This window comes from Artibeus jamaicensis, unplaced genomic scaffold, assembly GCF_021234435.1.
Source record: "Artibeus jamaicensis isolate MK-2021 breed Jamaican fruit bat unplaced genomic scaffold, CSHL_Jam_final contig_519, whole genome shotgun sequence".
NCBI classification, from domain to species: Eukaryota; Metazoa; Chordata; class Mammalia; order Chiroptera; family Phyllostomidae; genus Artibeus; species Artibeus jamaicensis.
This window is the reverse complement of record NW_026521871.1, coordinates 50,352,359-50,374,348: the sequence shown is the minus strand read 5'-3', so window position 1 is coordinate 50,374,348 and position 21,990 is coordinate 50,352,359. Positions and strand designations below refer to the sequence as shown.

Sequence of the window (21,990 nt, the reverse complement as noted above, 5' to 3'; positions counted from 1 at the left end):
GGTTGACTGGCGCTTCGAGTTCTGGTTTGCTTCCCAGTCTGCCTGCTGCTATTTATTTTCCGGGGGTAAGGCACGTAGACTTCTTCACACAGTGCCTTGCTTATGGTGTGCTTATTTCCACTGCTCAGTGGAAAATATTACTTTTCTAACTCCATGGCTGTGCCAGATGTCACGTGTAATTTAATGATGGTTTCCAACCTCTCGTTCTGTACACACAACTATACGGAAAGCCGAGAAGTGAGTTCGATTGTGCTGACTTTCTCCTGTTGAACGGCAGAAACCTGGTGGAGTGCTCTGGGTCCCAGGGTCCCAGGGAGCTTCTGAAGAGCCCTCCGAGTGGACAGGCCCTGGGGGAGAGGAGCGGCCAGCGACCGCGTCACTCTTTGAGACCAGGTGGGCCTGCATTTGAGCACGTGCGTGCTGCCCGGAGCGCTGTTTCCGAGCGTTCCTTCCACCTTTGCACTGTCTTCCTCTTCATGTCTCTGCACGACGCCGGCTCATGATACTTTGTTCCTTTATGACACCCTTCTCTCCTGCCACAGAAAACCCAGCCGAGCTGCGGCCCAAGAACACTCTCGGGGGTCAACAGACCGAGTCCATGTTTCTTCTCAGGTTCGTAAATCGACGGAGCGGGGATGGGAGGTGAGAGTACATCTTCCTACAGCACCTGTTGTCCTGGCTTTCACAATTCGGGTTTTTTTAAAAAACACTTTGCACACTCGCTGTCAGGCCTGGTGTGCTAGTATTTGCTTAATGAATGAATATACAGATAAGTGAAAGAGAGGCGTGAATGCTGATTTTTGGGAATTTGAAGGAATTCGCTACAGAAGACTCTGGAGAGCTGAGTGAATTTCTTAAAATTCGAAAAGTTCAAAACCAGGGACCCAGGTGTCATGGAGTGGCCCCTCGAGTGTACGGTGGTCGTTGGTCAGTGTAGGAGGGACCAGTAAAAATAGACACAGATTTTATACAACTTGTCCGTCACTCAGTAGGCACCAAGGTGACTTTCCATAGCAAACATTTTCTGAAATAAAATGGTGTTGTTCATCTTTTATAGAATATCTGATCTGTTTTTTTATGTTAATCCTGCTTTAAACCAGCAGATGCTTAAAAAATAACAAAACCAAGGTTTTAAGGTTTTTAGTAAAAACAGAAAATACTGAGTAGAGCAGAAATGCTGTAAACAAAAGAAACAAGAAATTAGCCAGGAAAGGACTTTAAAAACAGTTATAAAAACAATAGTGTTGTGTCAACACGAAGTTTAAATGTTTTTTCTAATATAATGAGATCATGTAGAATTACCCCACTCTCCCATTTTTCATGGGATGTGTTTTCATTTTCCCCAGACTGCAGTAAACGGGGATGGAGTGTAAACCTGACTAACGGTCGCGGGTCTGTGCCTTTCAGTTCCCGCCCCACTCCAAGGACCAGCGCGGCAGTGGGCTTGTGTCCTGGCGAGGATGCCGTGCAGCACGCCCCGCAGAAGGCCTCTCCTTTGACCAAGGTGAGCAGAGACGGGATTGTTTTTACATGAGTATAGACGTTCAGGAGAACGATGGCAAATCGATCCCTGAACTATGTTTGTGAGTACAAAGTTTGTAATTATGTCATTTCCTGGATAATCATTGGTTTTTCTAGGAAGTATACTTAAGAGAGGGGTGCTTTATACTTCCTTTTTTTCGATGACAGCTATACTGAGATACAATTGACCTACTGTGTAATTCACCCCTTTAAAGTGTACAATCCAGGGGCTCTCAGTGTATTCCCAGGGTTCCACAGCCGTCAAACTGTCAATTTGAGAACCCTGCCACCGCCCCACCGAGAAACCCCATGCCTGCCAGCCCTTGCTCTCTCTCTCTCCTGGTTCCTTTCCATTTCTCTCCCCTCTCACCCTCTAATCTGCCTTCTGTCTTTATAGATTTGCCTATTTGGAATACTTTATATATAAACAGAATAGTAAAATGTGGTCTTTTGTGACAGGCTTTTTTACTTAACATAATGTTTTTAAGATTGATCTAAATTGGAGCATGTATCAGTACTTTATTCCTTATTATTTTTTTATTGTCAATTTTTATTATCACAGTTTATTTTTCCATTCATCAGCGGATGGATATTTGGGTTGTTTCCACCTTTTTGGCCATCGTGAGCAATGCTGCTGGGCGTGTTTGCAAACAGGTCTTTGTGTGGGCGTGCGCTTTAATTTTTCTTTGGATCTGCACGAGGGAACAGCTGCCTTGCACGGTCACTCCGCCTGACCTTTTGAGGAACTGCCAAACCATTTCCCAAAGCAGCCGTGCCGTTCCACATTCCCACCAGCAGCCCACGAGGGTTCCAGTTTTACATTCTCACCGAATCTCGTCGTGGTCTGCCACTAACGAAAACTGTGGTAACAGACACATTACGTTTTAACCATTTTTAAGTGTGTTCAGTGGCATTCACACTCTACAGTTGGGGACATTCATGTTGTACAACTGTCGCTACTGTCCCTCTCTAGAACCTTTTCATGGTCCCAAACTGAAACTCTGTACCCACTAAAAATGACAGCCTATTCTCCCTTCTCCCAGCACCGCTGACCACTTCTGCTTTTTGCTTCTGTGAATTTCCCTAGTAACCCCATACAAGTGGAATCATACAATACTGTCCTGTTACGTCTGGCTTATGTCACGTAGCATCATGTTTTCAAGGTCCGTCAGGTTGTTGTATTTATCAGAACTGCATGCCTTTCTGAGGCTAATACTCCATTGTGTATATCTACCAGTGTATTCATTCAACCTTCGATGGCCACTTGGGTTGTTTCAACCTTCTGGCTGTTGGGAATAGCACTTCCTTATCTCTTGTTGATTACAGCCATCCTAGTGGATGTGAAATTGTCATCATAGTATTGATTCTCACGTCTCCGGTGGCTAATGGTGTTGGGACCCTTTCACGTGCTTATTGGTCATTTATTTGTCTTTGGAAAATTGTCTACCCTTTGCCCATTTACTGAGTTGTAGGAATTCTTTACATATTATAGACATGTGATCTGTAAACACTCCCTCCCATTCTGTGGGGTGTCTCTCACCTTCTTGATGGTGTTCTTTGGAGGACGACAGTTTTTAATTTTGATGTAGTTCAAACTACTTGTGTGTGTGTGTGTTGTTGCTGCTTGCGCTTTTGGCATTGTAGCTAAGAAACCATTGTTTGTTCCAAGGTCATGAAGATTTACATTTGGGCCTTTCATCCATTTTGAATTAATTTTTACACGTGGCATTACGTCGGGGGTCCAGCTTCATTGTTTTCACGTGCATGTCCACTTGTCTCGTCACCATTTGTTGAAAAGACTGTTTTTCCCCCATTTAATTGCCTTGGCATTTTTGTTGAGTATCCTTTGACTGTGCACGTGAAGGTGTGTTTTGGGGCTCAGTTCTATCCTGTTGGTCTCCGTGTCTTCTCACGCTGATTGTGCAGATTCTAGCAGCGTTTTAGAAAGTTCTGAAGCCAGAGAGTGTGGTCCTTCCAAAGTTTGTTTTGGCTCTTCTGGAACTTGTGTGTTTCCACATGAAGTTCAGGATCCGGTGTGTCAGCGTTTGGAAAGCCAGAGACTGGACAGCAATTGCATTGACTCCGTAGGCCAGTTTGGGGAGCGTATCGTTTTCTTCCACAAACGTGGGATGTATTTGGGTTGTGTGGAAGTTATTTCCTCCTTAACATGAAGTGCAGGTGGGTTGTGATGAAGTCCCCCTCTGCTAGTGACGGTCCGGTTACATGTGAGGCAGAAAGTCAGTGTCAGAGTGCGCTCCGAGATGTGATAGGTGCTGCCCTTCTTCTGGCAGGTCCTTCTGTAATCATTTTATTGCGAGATTTAAGCAGGAGTTATCTGAGTACTAGAGGAAATTTGTTTTATAATTTTTCAATGATTCTATTTTATTCAATTATGAAAATTTATGTAATGTAAAAAACATATAAGAGTGTATAAAATTGTGGAAGAGGACAAGAAATTAGAAAGCTGCTTACGATTTAATGACCCAGAGTAATCACTGATTACATTTTGATATCCCTACTTTTGGTTCTGTGCATATGTTCATTTTCAAACAAAGGAACATAATTTTTTTTTAAAAATATTTTATTTATTTATCTTCGGAAGGAGAGAGGGAGAGAAACATCAATGTATGGTTGCCTTTTGTACGTCCCCTGCTGGGAACTGGCCTGCAGGGAACTGGTCTGCAACCCAGGCATGTGCCCTGACTGGGAATCGAACCGCAATTGTCTGGTTCGCAGGCCCGTGCTCAATCCAATGAGCTACACCAGCCAGGTTAGGAACATAATTTTATAACTTAATTTTTTTCACTTTGTAAATGAGGTTGCATTGTAATTTTTGATCATTTAATGTATTTCTGAACATGTTTATTTTTTGCTATTGGAATACTATGTTTTATAACTTGTTATTTATGCATATTTCAACTTACCTATAGGAAATTAATTTTACATATAAATTTTGTAATTGGTCTGCCTTAATAATTATATTTTTTGTTGTTGACACTACTGTAGATATTCACTAATTCTTATATTCTAATAATTTTTAGTTAATTCATTTTGTATTGTTTTTAAGTCTTTGTCTTGAAAGTCCATGTTCTTAAACAAATTTTTTTGCAATGTCTCTCCATATTTTTTGTTTTTCAAAAAAATATGTCTGACTTCTAAGTTGAGAAGGGGTCATTGGTTTTTGGTAACTTTATTAGCTAACTAATCTGTTTCTTTTTTAAAAAATTTTTTATTACTAATTTGTATTGCTTATTCTGTTACAGTCATCCCATTTTTCCCCCATTGTCCCCCTCCACACAGCCTACCCCCCTCCCTCAGTCCATCCCCACTCCGCTGTCCATGTCCGAGGGTCACTCATACATGTTCTTTGACTAATCCCTTCCCCTTCTTTCCGCCATTGTCCATGGTCCTACCTCAGTTTTGAATAATTTCTTTTCCTCGTTTTTCACTTCACTGATTTGGTTTTCTGTTTTATTCAGTTTGCTGGTCAGTGTTTCAATGGAAATTCTTAATGCGTAAACTGCCTTTTTTGTCTGAGGTGACATACTGAGGCATAACTCTGGGAATAACAGTTCTGTTTCAGTAGAGGACCAAGAAACATCTCGAAGGAATAACAGATGGGAAATCTCTAGTTATCCACTTTAATTCTATATCAGCTCTACTTCAACTGGTTTTTATAAAGATAACAGTGTTTCTTAGGTAACGGGTCAGTACTTTAGCCTGACATTCTTTTTGCTCTAATTTTAACTTTATAGTGCGTATTCCATAAAGCAGAATTAAATTGGTTAGTGTTCGGCAGATGAAAGATTAAAAATCATGCTGGTAATTGCAAAACTAATTTGCCCCATCATAGTTTAGATCATGAAACTACAGGAGACCTGTTTTCTGGTCCTAACCTCATCCGGTACACAGGAGTGGATTGGTTACTTTCTCTGGTCTTTTTCTGTTTTTCATCTGTAAAAATGGAAATAATGGTACATACGATTTAGGGTTTTTATGAAGATCAAATGAAAACATCGGTGAAAATGTTTTGAACAGCAGTGGGGGCCCATTGATGAGATGACCTTTTCCAGTGGGGACTTTACTTGGCATCCTGTTAGTTCAGCTCTGAAAGCTCACCATTGGTCCCAGAAACAAAGTCTAATTTTTGTCCTTGTTTCAGACCACCAGTGGACACCTGAGTCAGCAGGACATGGAGTCCCAGATGAGAGAGCTTATCTACACAGACTCGGATCTTGTTGTCACCCCGATTATTGACAACCCGAAGGTGCGGAGCAATGCCCAGCCCGCTGAGGGCTGAGCTGTTGATTTCACTGAGGACTGACACCTGGGTGATATTTTCACTTCTGCCCCTCGTGTCCACCTTGCTTTCATTCATGCCAAGTGCCTGCAACCCTCTCCTCTTCCTGCCCTGCTGAGTTGTCTTCCTCCTGTGCGCCAGCTGGCTCTGCCCCCCATTGGTCCCATGGGCCACGGTGTGGCTGCCGACTCCTAGACCTCAGTCCTCCGCACCCTTCGTTTCTCAATACCCATTTAAGGGGGATTACTCCACATATTCAGGTTGATGATGTGTTACAAAGGCAGATGACAGTGGGCACCACTCGCTGGGCTTGGTCGGGTGGGCGGAGCACACAGAGACCACACCCTGTCCTGCGTGGTCAGGGCTCAGGGCCCATGGCAGACTCCTGGTTCCCGGTGCATTTCTGCTCCATTGCAGTCTCTGTTGCTTCCTGTCTTCCGGAATGTGACACTGTGTTACCAGGGTGGGCGAGGGGTGAGTGTTAATTCCTCAGTCTCTTTGTTTCCTGTGGACATTCCGTCTCCAACACACACCATTTCTTCTGTATTTTAATTTGTTGGAATGTCTTTTTTCTGTATTTATGATGGTTTCCTCTCATCTCATTGGGGAACATTGTAGTTTAGAATAAATAGGCCCTTGGATGCAGGTTTATTTACTAGAGAGAAAATATTTGATATAGATTACCCAGCTGTTTTTCATAATGGAACTGCTTCTTGTTGTGAGTTCGGGTGCCTGGCAGGGTAACTGCGTTTTGTGCTGAATTTAATGTGTAACGGGGCATTTTCCCTGTGGGCCTCCCGGGACAACTGGTGATTTTTTTAGCATATTCTCTATTTCTTTATTTTTATCCGATAACCACATTTCATTGTTTCTGGGAAACATTAGTCAGTAGCCTTCTTTTAAATTTTAAACTTTTATTTTGAACTGATTTCAGTCTTACAGAATATTCCAGTTCCTACGTACCTGTTACCCAGTCTCCCCTCAGGGGCACATCCGACGGGACCTCCGTGCGGCGACAGAACCGGGGACTCCGCGTTAGGAGCGCAGAGCGGTTAACTCAAGCGCCAAACTCACCCCAGTTGTGCTTCCCACCCGCTCTCCCCCTCCTGTTGCCGGGTCCCACGTTCCCCTTTACGGCTCCTTAGTCTCCTGCGGTCTGTCCTTGTCTCTCCTGGCCCTGTGGTGACTTCTCAGTCTTTCCCTGGTTTTCATGACCATGGCACCTGGGAGAGGTCGGGTATTTTGTAGAATGCCCCCCCCCCCCACCCCCGTTCGGCTTTGTCTAAGGGTTTCTCCTGATGAGAATGAGGTTATGCGTTTCTGTCAAGAATGAATGCTACCAGCAGAGGTTTTAAAAATGCATTATAGGTTTTGGAGCAGGTAGACATAGAAATGATGGTTGAATTTTTTAAAAGATATTTTTATAAAGAGGAGAAGGGAGGGAGAAAGAGAAGGAGAGAAACATCAATGCGTGGTTACCTTTCATGTGTCCCCCTACTGGGGACCTGTCCCGAAGAAACCTAGGCATGTGCCCTGACTGGGAATCGAACTGGTGACTCTTTGGTTCTCAGGCCAGCACTCAGTCCACTGAACCACACCAGCCAGGGCATGAATTTTTTATTAAAACTCAAAAGAGGAAGTATTCCAGCTGTTTCAAACTCATGGATCCAATGACATGTTTTTTGGTTTTTTTTTCGCTTTCCCCCCCAAAAATAAAAAAGAACAGAAAAGAAAAAGCATGCCCTTTCCTATTCAGGCAGTCACAGCGTCCTGGAACGGTGGCTCCCTGAATTCCGCCGTCAAGTCCTGACCATTCATCAGACTCAGTGCGCCTGCGCCCCTTCCACAGACCCCGTCCCGACCACATCAGCCTGAAGTGCCCGCTGCGTTCTCCAACATTCAAAAATATTTCTCTCCTGAAATTTTTGCCTGTAATTACGTCCTGCCTGTTTTGCATTGTTGCTTACGTGCTTTCGTTGTTCTTTAACAGACGTTTGTCATATTAACCCACAGTATCAGTGTCAGCTCTCAGGCGGAGTCTCTCTCTCTCTAACACTTAGTGTAGCCCCTTCCTCTGGCAGGTACTCAATCCGTGTTTTTGGTGTATTTGTGTTTTATTGAATGACTCAGTTTCTCACCTCGAGGTAAGTTAGGTTACAGATAAGCCAAGATAGGGTAGCTCTTTTATGAGGCTTTATTTTCTTGCAAATCAGTTGAATCATTTTATTTTTATGCATTATCCGTGTTTGTAGGTTGTAGTCTGAAAGGGCACTATTGGTGACAGAATTTACAGCATTCTTTTCTGTCCTCATTGATTTATGATCTGGTGTAGGAGGTACAGCAGGATCCAGAGTCAGTCACGTCTGTCTCAAAAGGTGGTTTTTTTTTTTTAACCGCAGATAATGAAACCGCCACCGATCAAGTTTGATCCCAAAATACTGCATCTGCCAGCACACTCAGGTAGGATCACAAGGCTTTATGGAGCATGCAGACACTGTGGCGACGGAAATTTGATAGCAGATGAATGTTTTATTCATAAACAGCGAAATTTCTAGGTTCTTGCCAACAGGCCGTTCTCTGGGAAGTGTTTTATGAGTTACAACGGACCTGTAGCCTGCTTGTGCCTGCCTCTGACCTGACTGGGCCAGTCCCGGCTGCCCTGTCCTCTGGAGGGTGGGGGAGTGCCTGTAACACTGCGTGAGTTTTCCTGTTGCAGGGGGGCCCTGCTCCTGCCCTTCCCCTCATAGAGCCCCTTGGCTTCCCAGCATTTACAGTGCAGTTGTGGTGTGGAGAGCTGGGAACCACAGTGAAGAATGGAGATTCTACTCAAGGACGCCGGGGCGGTTGAGAATGGAGCCAGATGGCCCCACTTTCGTGGGGGGGGGGGATGGGAATGAAGATACGTTCCCTTTCGCCTCACGGGAAGTCCAAGTTCGGGGCAACATCAGAAATTTCTTTATGCCTTATCTATTGATGTATTTCGTCTGATAAAGCGGTTAAACTAGATTTCAAACTAACTTCTTCATCATAGCTACAGTAGAAACTATGATCTGAAATCAAATCAAAGTAAATTAAAAAAGTAAAGTATATTCAAATCTAAATAAAACCATGCCAAGTAGAACCACTATTTATGGAAACCCAGAGGATTATTGTCAAAATATTTTTCTTTCCCTTTGAGCTATTCTGGGGAGTGATCCTGGCAGCTTCTGTAGTTTCAAGGTGGAGAGACGCCCTCACTTTGAACGGCGTCTCTTTTCCTGGTTTTCGCTGTCAGTCTGTGTGGGGACTGCTGGGGGACCCCAGGTGGCTTCAGCTGTCGTGCCGCCCTGGTTCTGCTCAGCAGTCATCTCACTGGAACCTTTTAACCTCCGTCAAATGATGGGCTTTTCTACCCTTTTAAGGCTAGATTGCTGTGTTCACAGACTCAGTTTTTTCATAATGCAATTTTACAACTTCGCACTTGATTATATTCTCAAGTGCGGCAGGATAAATCTCCTTTAGGCACCTGTTTTTTTTTTTTAAAGCATAGTTTTCCATGGACCCAGTTAAAAAAGTCTCCACAGGAAGAGGAAGTCATGAGTACAGACGAGTGAATAAGAATAGTGTGGGCTGCGGAGTGTGTTGGGTTTTGACGTCAGGAAATCACCACTTCTTCCGTGCTCAGCTGTTGAAACTCCACGTCCCATTTCATCTCTCCCGTGGTAGTTTCGGGAGTCCCGTTGCACGAGGCCCACTTCTGAGACTTTCCTTCCTCCTCAGTGGAGAAGCTGGCACTGCTCAAGGACCAGGCGTGGAACGACTTCCTGCAGCAGGTGTGCGCCCAGATCGACTCCACCGAGAAGACCGCGGGGGCCTCCCGGCTCAAGCTGAACCTCCTTTGCTATCTGTGCGCGGTGGCTGGTCAGAGGGAGGTGGCCACCAGGCTCCTCCACTCCCCGCTGGTAGGTAGTCGAGTTGTGACGTAAAGACTCCTTTTAAGGTCCCTGCAGCAGGCCTTCTGCATGTAATTTAGGTATTTCCATAGAGATGAAAGCAGGTGCTAAAATACCAACTTGATTTCATTACAGTGAATAAGTGATTTAGCAAGACTATAGGTTTGTCAAAATTATCCTCCGTTTAATCCTCAGGTCTAAAAGCAGTGGAGTAGACATGGATCGTGAACTTCTTTTGTTACTACTTTGGCTTGTATTTCATGTTAACTTGTTACAATTGTATATGATACTTTCTGCATCTGGAATCATAAGAGAGACCTGTTCATCGGTGCCGGGAACAAGCTGCCCATGTGGAAGCGAGGTTCCTCTGTTGGGTCACCCGGTGAATGCCAAGGTTTCCGACGTGACGCGGAGGGGAGACAGTGGGTCCCCAAGACTGTTCTCCTGGGAATGTTACTTCTTGGACTGGTGTGGTGGAGATTTTGAAGTCTTTCCCAAAAGTCCCAGTGATCTGGTGTGCGGTCCCTATGGGGCCTCCTTTGGGAAACTGGCTCGGAATCTGTAGTCGTTTGCTCTTAGGGTAGTTTTAAGGTTACTTTTTTGGTACCTGGAGGGTGTTTATGGGGTGAGGGGTGGGACACATTTAGGGAACATCACGGGGTATGAGAAAGTAGAAGTAATGTTTGTAGTTTTTATTTTTATCTTATTCACGTACTCGGTGCTTTTGTGTTTTTGTAAATAATCGTGTTCTTGGCACTCTCATTTCTGTTGTACACAGGCCTGAGTTTTTAACTGCACGGTCACTTTGGGTGGTTTTGTGAATGAAATATGTGTCTTCATTTTTTTTCATCCTAGTTCCAACTGCTAATCCAGCATTTGCGAATAGCCCCAAATTGGGATATGTAAGTAACATTCATATTTTAATCATTTATTCTTCACTATGCTAGTTAGTAGTTAGAACAAACATGTGTATCCAAGGCACATAAATACTTGATCACGGAATCTTCTGAAGCGACGATGCCCCTGCATCATAGGCAGTTTCTACCGGCTTTTCGACAGTAAATGTAAAACGATTTGAAAATAGTCCTTATTCTAATGTTGCGAACATAGTTCCGGGATTGTATACAGTGTGTCTGGAAACTTCATGAACTGTTACTCTTTTGAGTTTTCTTCATCAATTGCTTTACCCTTGACCCTGGGATTTGGTGTAGCTGTGCTTCCCGAGGAGTTCTCCCTTGCCACAGTAACTTTGGTCCATGTAGGGCCTACCTTCCTCACCACGTTCTTTAAAATCAGGAGGGATCGAGAGCCGTAAGCTCCTGATGGGAAGATGCTGGCTTGCCTACAGGGACAGCAAGCCGGGGCGAGCCGCAGGTCAGACAGTGTCAGAAGGCCCTGGGCTGTGGCTGCCCGTGCAGCTTGGCCCGGTGATGACTTCTTCCTGGGGCTCAGTGCCGCCCCCATGGGGGGAACCTGTGTGGGGCGACAACCTCACACAGACTTCGGACTCAGACGGACCTGGGTGTGGATCACAGATCTGCCCCCCCCCACACACACAAGTCTGCTTTAACGGCTGAGCCTCAGTTTCCTTGTCTGCAGAATATGGAGAGTGTATCTACTGCGTAGATCTTTGGTAACCATTAAACTTTGGGTGAGAGAAGTATATGGAGTAGTTTGCGCGGTGCCAGGTTCTCAGTGGCTGCTCAGCTCACAGGGCGTGGAGGTTGTGGTCATCCTCCTCAGGACTGCTCCTCTCGTGGGGTTGTTAGGAGAAGCCCGAGGAAGCGGGAAGGGGAGGGGTTTTGGGAAATGTGGCAGCGGCAGGACATCTTGCAGGCTGGCAGAATCTGGGGACGCCGCCGTGGTCACAGGGTGCAGCTTTCCGATAATTTTCGTGTGCATTTTCTTACGTTACTCTCCCAAGGTAAAGGCTGGCATTGCATACAGGGTTCTCAGGTAGTGTCTGAGCGTGTAAGATGCTGAGAAGGTCTGTGGCGTGCTCGTTACAAAGAAACCAATGAGACTGAAGGCTTCAGCGAAAGCTTAAATTGCATCCTTGAATGAGGTGCCCCCTGCTGACTTCTTAAAAATAGACTTCCTTAATCCTTTGCAAGGACTGCATTAAAACTGGTTTTTAAAAAAAATTAAAAAAAAATTGAAGTGTAATTGTAAAACACGTAATTTGGGGAAAAGGTAGACAAGGCCTCTGTGTAAAGGCTTCATTTAGTCTTTCTCTTCATTCAAATGCCACTTCATCCAGGGGACTCCTGCGGGCCGGTCCCGTCAGTCACCCTGGCGTCCGCCGAAGGCCCTTCATTTAGCCTGGGTCACGAAGTCGGTGCGTTTATTCTTGGCTTTGTTCAACATACAGAAAAGCAAAATAGAATAACATGATGTAATTTGATGAGTTTCTCTCCCCTTATAACAGGTTCAGTACTTTTAAAGTCATTCATTGTTCGTCTAAGATACTTTTTAAAGGTGTGTCTTTTTTTTTTGAAGTGCTATGAATGTCTGACAATTTGCGTACGCTCCTCTCTGTTTTGGGCTAGTCAGTATTGCCAACGATACAATGATGGACATCTTTGTGCCTGTTTTCCTTTACCTCTTAGGGCAGGTTTATACGGTTACAATGAATGGCTAAGAAGGCAATACATATTCTTGTGATTTTTGTTAAATTGATGAATGCTCTGTAGAAGGTTTGTATCAACATCATTCCCAACGTGTACAAAATGCCCTTTTCTTAGAACTGTCAATGGTGGACAGTTGTCAGATTTTGTGACCTCTGTCAGTCAAGTTCCTTGAGGCCTAATTTACATATAGTTATACATTTTAGTTTTATCCATTGTGGTGAAATGTACATAATATAAATTTCACCGTTTTAGACATTTTAAGTGTGCAGTTCATTGTCACTAAGTATATTCACAGTGTGCAACTATCACCGCTGTCGGTTGCCAGAACTTCCCCGTCACCCCAAAAAGGAGCTTTTGCCCACTAGCCAGGAATGCCTTCCCCCTCTCCCAGTCCAGGTGACTGCTGTTCTGCTTTTTGTGTCTCTGAATTTGCCTCCTCCAGGTGCCTAACGTAAGTGGGATCATACAATGTTTGTCCTGTTGTGTTTGGCTTCTTTCGTTGAACTTAATATTTTCAAAGTTATTTTAGGCTGTGGCATGTATCAGCATTCCTTTTCTTTTTTAAGGCCGAATACTACTCCATGTATGTAAATGCAACATTTTGTTTATCTTTTCATCTGTTGGTGCATACCGGGGTTGCTTCTGCCTTTTTTTGGCTGTTGTTAATGCTGCTCTGAACGACAGTTCACAAGCATCTGTCCAGGTCCCCGCTTTCAGTCCTTTCGGGGTGCACCCCGGGAGGGGATTGCCGGATCGTACAGTGACCCTTGGTCCACCTTCTTGAGGGACCTCGATTTCCATAGCAGCCGCACCAGTTTACCCTTCCACCAGCGACGCACGGGAGTTGACTTTTTTCCATTTTCTCCCAGTACTTGTTTTCTCTTTGTTTGCTTCTTTTTCTTTGGTGGTAGCTGTCCTAATGGGTGGGAAGTGATATCTTATGGGTTTTGATATGCATTTCACTGTGACTGGTAATGTTGAGCGTTCAGATGATTGACCATCTGTAAATCTTCTTTGAGGAACTGTCTGCTCAAGTCCTTCGCCCATTTTTTCTAATTGGTTTTTTTTTTTTTAAATTTTGTTGATTTGTAGGTGTTCTTTGTATTCTTGGATATAAACCCCTCATGAGATAAATGATTTACGTGTATTTTCTCTCATCCTGTGGGTTGCCTTTCCACTACGTGGGTAGTGTCCTTTGATGCATGAAAGTTTTACATTTGTGTCCTGTAACTTTTGGCTCATTGTCCTACCAAATGTTTTCCATGTATCGCCTAGGCCTTTTTTAATCCATATGCTAAGAGATTTGAATGGCTGAGAGGGGTCGAAATCCATGAGAGTTGTTTCTGTGGGTTAGCGTTCTAGCAAAGGCCTCCCTGGGGTCCTTCTTTGAGTCTGACCAGCTCCCCCTGGGGGTTCTGCAGAGTTGTTTTCGGAGTCTGGGAAGTGGGGGCTCCCTGGCTGATCATTCCATAGGACACACAAGTGTCACTACATGAGTGTGTGTTCTCATCAGCTCATGCACTCATTCTTTTTCAAATTAAAAAAAAGATTCTCACCCAAATGAATTTTCTACATGAAATAAACTTTTTCAAGTCACCTGAAGTGATATTTAATAATCTATCAGCTTTATTTTCTGATGGACAATGAAACAGAGACACCTCACTAAAACAAACTAGTATTTACTAGTATCTATTAAAATAGAACAATATGGATGACATTTATGATCGTAAAACTTGGCATCAGTGTGGATATATACATATAAACATACAGGGCAGAGCAAAAGGTAGGTTTACAGTTGCGAGTAAGTGAAACAGTTTATTCTTATTTATTAATTATTGTATAATTTTTTGTATGAATAGCTGTAAGCCTGCTTTTTCCCACACTGTGTATACTTCACACTCCTGATATAATTTACTACTTACAGATAAAATCATTGGCCTACTAATAAGCAGAACAGAGACCTTTAGCCAAACACCCCTGTTCTCAGAAACAAAAGGGTCGTTACCATGTCCTTCTCCCAGCTTACAGCCTTTTAAAAATGTTTTCCGTTTTACAGTGAAAGCGCAACTTGTTCAGTTTTTGTCACTTTTACAGATGGGACTGCGGAGGGTTGTTGTTCAGGTTTCTGGGCACATAAGCATTTCTGTGGGCTCTGGTGGGGGCGGGGAAAAGGCAGGGGCGGGGGGAGAACATGCTGCCCTGTCCCATTGCAGGTCCGTCTCATGTTCATGCTCCTAGTGACTCAGTGTAATTACCCCTGGGGGTTGCTTTCCTCAGTCCCTGACTCCCATTCAAAGACTGTTTCCTCTCCATTTGCAGACGGGCCAAGGTCGCTCGAGTGATCGGCTTACTGGCCTCACACACGGCTGAACTTCAAGAAAACGCACCTGTTATTGAGGTAATTTCTTGTGTTACTGAAATACTGTGAATGACAGAAAGATGATTCTTCCTTTCATAGTTCGGAATATGCAGGCTTCACTGACCTTCACAAGGTTCCCCGGTGAGTGGTGCCAGTTGTTGTAAAACGACAACCTCAGTAGGCCTTCTGGTTCACGTGCAGCTGAACACACAACACGCTCTGCCGTGAAAGGCAGCGTGGTGGAGGTTCCGGTCCCAGGCTCTGCTGATCGTTTCACTTACGCTGGGACAGGGTCCGTTTCGTGAGGTGTCAGTGGGTGGGGGGCATGGGAGGTCAGGAGATGAGGGGTGGCTCGTGGGACAGAGTCCGGGGAAGATGGGCCACTAGCCATGGCTGCAGCTGAGTGGCTGCCTGCACCCCTGGGGGGTCCTTGTGCTAGGGAGCCGGGGACCCCCCTGGAACTGGGACTGCAGACAGTGGGTTCTGCTGCTGCAGGGACTCCTGTGGGTTTGGGCAGAGGGCATCTGCACTGACCCATGACCAGGTGGCCAGCTCCCTGCAGCTCCATGCCTGAGGCCTGACCCCCTCCCCTTCCCCCATCCAGAGCATTCGACCTGGCAGGTCTTGAACCACACTTGTTCCCATGCTCTCGGGCCAGTACTTCCCTCCCTGCAGCCTGGGAGCCTCTCCAGCCATTTCCCCAACTCCTCTTGCTGCTACTTAATAAGCGTTGTGTTCTGATGCCGCTATTGCCATTGGGAGGAGGGGCTGGGTGGGAGTTCCTGAGCCCCTGCCGGCCGCCCTCCCTACACTGGCCCCTGTGGGACACTTGCCTGTGTTTTATTAATTTGAAATGAAACTTGGGAAAAGTCATACTTACTTTATTTTAAAAAAGCACAGTAGTGTTTAGCTACTATTTGGGCAACTGTTAGCTATTTGGGCAACTGTTAGCTATTTGGGCAACTGTTCTGAATTAAGCACAACATATTGTGAACCAAGACCTGTTGGATAATGAGGAGTTTGCAGAGTAATTGGAAGCTCCCAGGTGCTCCTGCAATGCCATCTTTTATTCAGTTGGCTGTCACACTTGAAGTAGCCACTAGAGGTCGCTCAAACACTGTAAACAAAGTTCCTCAAGTTAAAGTATTTCTCTTTCAACTTCAGGAAGAAGGAGGTTTAAGCAGATATATGGTACCATATTTCATCGTTTCCCTGTTTTCTTATTCTTTTATTTTTTTGGAGTTTCTGCTGCATGAAATGCAGTTGCACTCCGTTGGTGATTAATGCCATTTGCGATGAATGAGAGCTGAGACAGCCTCTCTAGAAAAACGCAGTCAGCACCTTGCCCACCCTGTCAGGGGCTCTGAGAACCCAGGGAGGCCTGGTGGAGAACCTTAGGTGCAGGGCTCTTGAGACCAGGTTTCTGTGAAACTCTCAGTTGGGCATTCGTAGGTAATTTTCCAGTAAATTATTAATAAAATTTCAAGTGTGAGATGCGTCCGATTTCTCGGGTAGGTTTACTATTTGTGGGCAATACAAATTGTGGCTGAAGGTCCTATAGATATTTTCAAGGCCTAGAACCTCATTTTATTATTCATCTTTATTTCCCACAGTTCCTCGCAGTGAGGAAACATGTATTTTGGATCATCAGTCAGTGTTGCAAGGTTTCATAAATGATTAAAAGAAGGGTAAGAAAGTATGTCTGTGTTACAAATTTGTTACAAAGAGGCAGAAGAGATGGGGAAGACTCTGTTTTACTATCCTGAAGATGTAGTTTAAGTATCTTTCATCTTATTCTGTCATTAGCAGTTACAGAAAAGAGCTGATCATCACCACTTGTATGTATTTAAAAGCATTTATTGAACTATTCTTCATCTTTTCCAGAGAAAACTATAGCCTGATTCTTACTCAGGCTCTTCCTCATAGATAATACATTAATCACCCAGTAATCACCGTGGTTCGTGTGTGTAATAATTTGTAATAAATATTTCTGTTATTTTGGTGTGTATATGTAGTCTTAAGCATGCAGTGGATATATTTTAGAAAATTGAATGTAGAACCTTAAAATTTAGACGTGGAAGAACATTAATAGACATTATAGTTTGACCCCTTCATTAAATGTTTTTGTTATGGAAGATTTCAACGCATCAAAGTGGAGAGACCGGAATGATGAGATATCACTCATTTCCAGCAGTTGTTAGCACTTGGCCAATTTTGTCTGTCTGTCTGCTTTCTTGCCCTCTGTCCCTTCTTCCCCTCTCCTCCCTTTCTCGTAAATACTTTAGTATATGTATCTAACAGAAAAGAATAAAAAAATATATAACCACAATACCATTATCACACCCAACATAATCATCCTGAATCCCATCTCATATCCAGTTGGCGTTCAGATTTTCTTAATGGTAGAAAATCTGAAAATCACGGATTTTCTCATCTGTGGCATTGGGTACTTTTTCATCGAGCCAGGACTGAGTTAAGGTCCTGTATTGCATTAAACGTGACTCTTAAGTCTCTTAATTTCACACATTTTCCTGTTTTTCTTAGCACCACTTATTTATTGAGTCACACTGTCATTTGTTGGAGCCAAACCTGGAATGTCAGGCATTTTATTCTAAACTTGGGGTACCATTTAACATGGGGGTCTGTCAGCCGCATTTCCTGAGCTGCTGGTTAAGCGTGTGGCCTTGATCAGGCTCAAGTTCAGTTTTATGGAGGGAGGGTAGGGATTCCTCTCAGTTGGGGCTCTGTGTTTCTCATTTCCTCATGGAGAAAGGCGCGTCATGTCCGGCTGCCGCACTGTAAGTGATGCTACGCTTGCTCACTGGCTTCAGGTGTTCTCAGCCTCATCATTAGGAACTTTCCCATCCCTCTCACCTGAGAGTGTTGGCATCCATTGGTGATCATTGCTCAGATGCATTGGCCCCAGCTTAGGGTTGCAAAAATGATAACTTTCTCCTTCCTCAATGCTTTTCTCATTTCCAACTGGGAGTTTTCCTTACAGAAGAACTTTTCCATATCACCCATTTGGTTATCTTAAAATCAGTTTCTTAAGCAAAGGCAGGAAAAATGATTGTTTCCTATTATAAACCAATTTTCAGAATAATGAGTTGGTGCCTTAGTAATCTCGATAAGTGTTCAATGAGATTTAAAAAAAATTGAGATCTTATGGCTTCATTGCTTCATATATGTATGTTAATGTAGTTTAGTCTTTGGTAGTTAGTCATCAGGGTTTTTTTTTTTTTTTTTTTTTGATGTTTAAGTTGTCCTGGCTCAGTGTGAGGAAGCCCTCTCTGGAATTTGCTCCTCTGTCCTTCCATGTGACCCTGTCTGTCTCTGATGACCTGCTTGCTTCCCGGCAACAGGATTTTGCAGACTCGTCTCAGGAGTAGTCAGCCCCGGTTCTGAAATTGCTTCTGGAAGCAACTTGTTTAATCCCAGCTGGAAATGGCGCTTAGAGAACAGTCTGGGTCCGGGTGCTGGTTGCTGTTGGGACTGTCGTTTGTTTTAGACTGTTTCAGCAGTTACATATTATTTCTTAAAAAGAAAAATCACAGTTCATGCCATTACTTTTGATTCAAATTTAAGATGAGAGTTTTTACTGTTTTGATTTAAAGTTATTTTTCTTTTCAAAAGCTGAAAATTTTGGCCAGTAACAACATTAACATAATTACTTATTTTCTTTAATCTATAGTTTAAAAATGATGCCGATATTATTACTAACCGTAGTAAAACTAGCAAGTATGGTTGAGGGTATTAGTGTGCTTCCTTTTAAAAAAGTGTTTGGTCCTTGCGATATAACCCACTAGACAGTATGTACAGTCGGAATGCTGAGTCGTCAGTTCAGTTCACATAATCCTTCACTTTGCACTCTGTCAACAATATGATACGCGATTACCTACTTTTTCAATTCGCTTTAGATACTTAAAGATTCCTCTGTGCTTTTGTTTCATTTTAAAAGCTCTAATGCTTTTTTATTGACGAGCTATAGATATGCAGAAATGCATATAAAGCGTAAATGATGTGGTCAGTGACTTGTCACCCAGTGGAAGCCCAGGAAAGTGCCTCTGGTCAGAGACACAGGCCATCGCCCACGTACCCGGGGCCCCATGCCCTGCCCCTGTCACTAAGCCTCTCCCTCTCTGTGCTCTGAAGGTGACTGCCACCTTGATTTCGCTGTGATGACTTCCCCTGCTTTGGAATTCTGCTCTTACGTAGAGTCACATGATGTACACGGGGGCAGCAGAAGGAACACCTGCATGAGTGTGCTTGGCAGGGTAGTAATACGGATATGATCATTTATAGTTTTTTTTTTTTCGTTTTTTTTAATATAAATTTTATTTAGTTACTTTTTAAGTACATTTTTTTTTTTTATCTATTTCTCCCATCCCACCCCACCCCCCCGCCCGGTCTCCCCCCTTCCTCACATCCCCCCCCCCCCCATTCCTCATCTCTGTGTCTTTCATACTTGTTCCTCAAAATCCCTCCCCCTTTTTCCCCTTAAGTTCCCTTCCCTCTCCCCTCTGGTCGCTGCCCACTTGTTCTCTATTTCAGTGTCTTTGTTTTTATTCTGTTTGCTTGTTTGTTTTATTCTTTAGCTTCCTGTCAAAGGTGAGATCATATGGTATTTGTCCTTCAATGCCTGGCCTATTTCACTCAGCATAATGCTTTCCAGTTCCATCCATGTTGTTGCAAAAGATAGTAGCTCCTTCTTTCTCTCTGCTGCATAGAATTCCATTGTGTATATGTACCACAATTTTTTGATCCATTCGTTTACTGATGGGCACCTAGGTTGCTTCCAGCTCTTGGCTATTGTAAATTGTGCTGCTATGAACATTGTGGTGCATAGGTTCTTTGAAATTGATGTTCTAGGATTCTTGGGGTATAATCCTAGCAGTGGAATTGCTGGGTCAAAAGGCAGGTCAATTTTTATTTTTCTGAGAAAATTCCATACTGTTTTCCATAATGGTTGTACCAGTCTGCAATCCCACCAACAGTGAACTAAGGTCCCCTTTTCCCCACACCCTCTCCAACATTTGTTGTTTGTTGCTTTGTCTATTATAGCCATCCTGACTGGTGTAAAGTGGTATCTCATTGTGGTTTTAATTTGCATCTCTCTGATAGCTAACGATATTGAGCATCTCTTCATGTGTCTCTGGATATTCTGTATGTCCTCTTTAGAGAAGTGTCTGTTCAAGTCCTTTTCCCATTTTTTAATTGGGTTCGATGTCTTCCTAGAGTGGAGTCGTGTAAGTTCTTTGTATATTTTGGAGATTAAACCTTTGTCTGAGGTATCATTGGCAAATATGTTTTCCCATACAGTTGGTTGTCTTTTTAATTTAATACTGTTTTCTTTAGCCATGCAGAAGCTTTTTATTTTGATGAGATCCCATTTGTTTACTCTTTCCTTTATATTCCTTGCTCTAGGGGACATATCCGTAAAAATGTTGCTGCGTGGAATATCTGAGATTTTCTTGCCAATGTTCTCCTCTATGACTTTAATGGTGTCATGGCTTATATTTAAGTCTTTTATCCACCTTGAATTTATTTTGGTGTATGGTGTAAGTTGGTGCTCAAGTTTCATTTTTTTGCACGTAGCTGTCCAGTTCTCCCAACACCATTTGCTGAAGAGGCTATCTTTACTCCATTTTATGTTACTGCCCCCCTTTGTTGAATATTAATTGACTGTAGAGGGTTGGGTTGATTTCTGGGCTCTCTGTTCTGTTCCATTGGTCTATGTGCCTGTTTTTATGCCAGTACCAGGCTGTTTTGATTACAGTGGCTTTGTAATACAGTTTGATATCAGGTATTGTGATCCCTCCTACTTTGTTCTTCTTTCTCAAAAGAGCAGCTGCTATTCGGGCTCGTTTATGATTCCATATAAATTTTTGAAGTGTTTGTTCTATGTCTGTGAAATACGCCATTGGTACTTTAATAGGTATTGCATTGAATCTGTATATTGCTTTGGGTAGTATGGACATTTTGATGATGTTAATTCTTCCAATCCATGAACACGGTATATGTTTCCATTTGTTTGTGTCTTCCCTGATTTCTTTCTTCAGTGCTGTGTAGTTTTCTGCATACAGGTCTTTTACCTCTTTGGTTAGGTTAATTCCCAGATATTTTATTTTTCTTTTTGCTATATCGAATGGGATTTTTTCCTTGATTTCTGCTTCTGCTGATTCATTGTTCGTATACAAAAATGCCTTTGATTTCTGGATATTGACTTTGTATCCTGCTGTTTTGCCAAATTCATTAATTAATTCGAGCAGTTTTTTGGTAGAGTCTATAGGATTTGTCATGTACACTATCATGTCATCTGCAAACAGTGACAGTTTTGTTTCCTCCTTTCCTATTTGGATGCCTTTTGTTTCCTTTTCCTGCCTGATCGCTGTGGCCAAAACTTCCAATACTATATTGAATAGAAGTGGTGAAAGTGGACATCCTTGTCTTGTTCCTGATCTTAGTGGAAAAGCTTTTAGTTTTTGCCCATTGAGTATGATATTGGCTGTAGGTCTCTCATAAATGGCCTTTATTATATTGAGGAATGCTCCCTGTATTCCCACTTTGCTGAGTGTTTTTATCATAAATGGGTGTTGTACCTTATCGAAAGCTTTTTCTGCGTCTATTGATATGATCATGTGGTTTTTGTCTTTGCTTTTGTTTATGTGATGAATTACATTTACTGTTTTGCGAATGTTGAACCATCCTTACATCCCTGGGATGAATCCCACTTGGTCATGGTGTATAATCTTTTGGATATATTGTTGGATGCGATCTGCCAATATTTTGTTGAGGATTTTAGTGTCTATGTTCATCAGCGATATTGGCCTGAAGTTTTCTTTCTTTGTTGTGTCTCTATCTGGTTTTGGAATTAGGATGATGCTGGCTTCATAAAAGGAGTTTGGGAGTTTTCCATCCTTTTGGATTTTTTGGAATAGTCTGCGAAGAATGGGGGTTAGCTCTTCCTTAAATGCTTTGTAGAATTCTCCTGTGAATCCATCTGGTCCGGGGCTTTTGTGTGATGGGAGTTTTTTGATTACTGCTTCAATTTCTTTTGCTGTTATTGGTCTATTCAGGTGTTCTACTTCTTTTTCATTGAGTTTTGGGAGATTATATTTTTCTAGAAATGTGTCCATTTCCCCTAGGTTCTCAAATTTCTTGGCATACAGTCCTTCATAGTAATTTCTTACAATCCTCTCTATTTCTGTGGTATCAGTTGTAATCTCTCCTCTTTCATTTCTGATTGTG

At 43.2% G+C, this 21,990-nt stretch overlaps 1 protein-coding gene across 7 annotated transcripts in view; it reads left to right on the top strand.

The window, feature by feature from the left end:
* Positions 1-21,990, top strand: part of ULK4 (unc-51 like kinase 4) — a 316,223-nt gene that overhangs the window by 19,152 nt on the left and 275,081 nt on the right. For all 7 annotated transcript variants that reach the window (XM_053669534.1, XM_037148358.2, XM_053669531.1 and 4 more), the window contains exons 10-17: positions 278-393; positions 543-612; positions 1,408-1,504; positions 5,684-5,788; positions 8,221-8,281; positions 9,581-9,762; positions 10,609-10,655; positions 14,703-14,781. In XM_053669534.1, the coding sequence (XP_053525509.1) occupies positions 278-393; positions 543-612; positions 1,408-1,504; positions 5,684-5,788; positions 8,221-8,281; positions 9,581-9,762; positions 10,609-10,655; positions 14,703-14,781 (757 nt within the window). The remainder of the gene's footprint in view (positions 1-277; positions 394-542; positions 613-1,407; positions 1,505-5,683; positions 5,789-8,220; positions 8,282-9,580; positions 9,763-10,608; positions 10,656-14,702; positions 14,782-21,990) is intronic.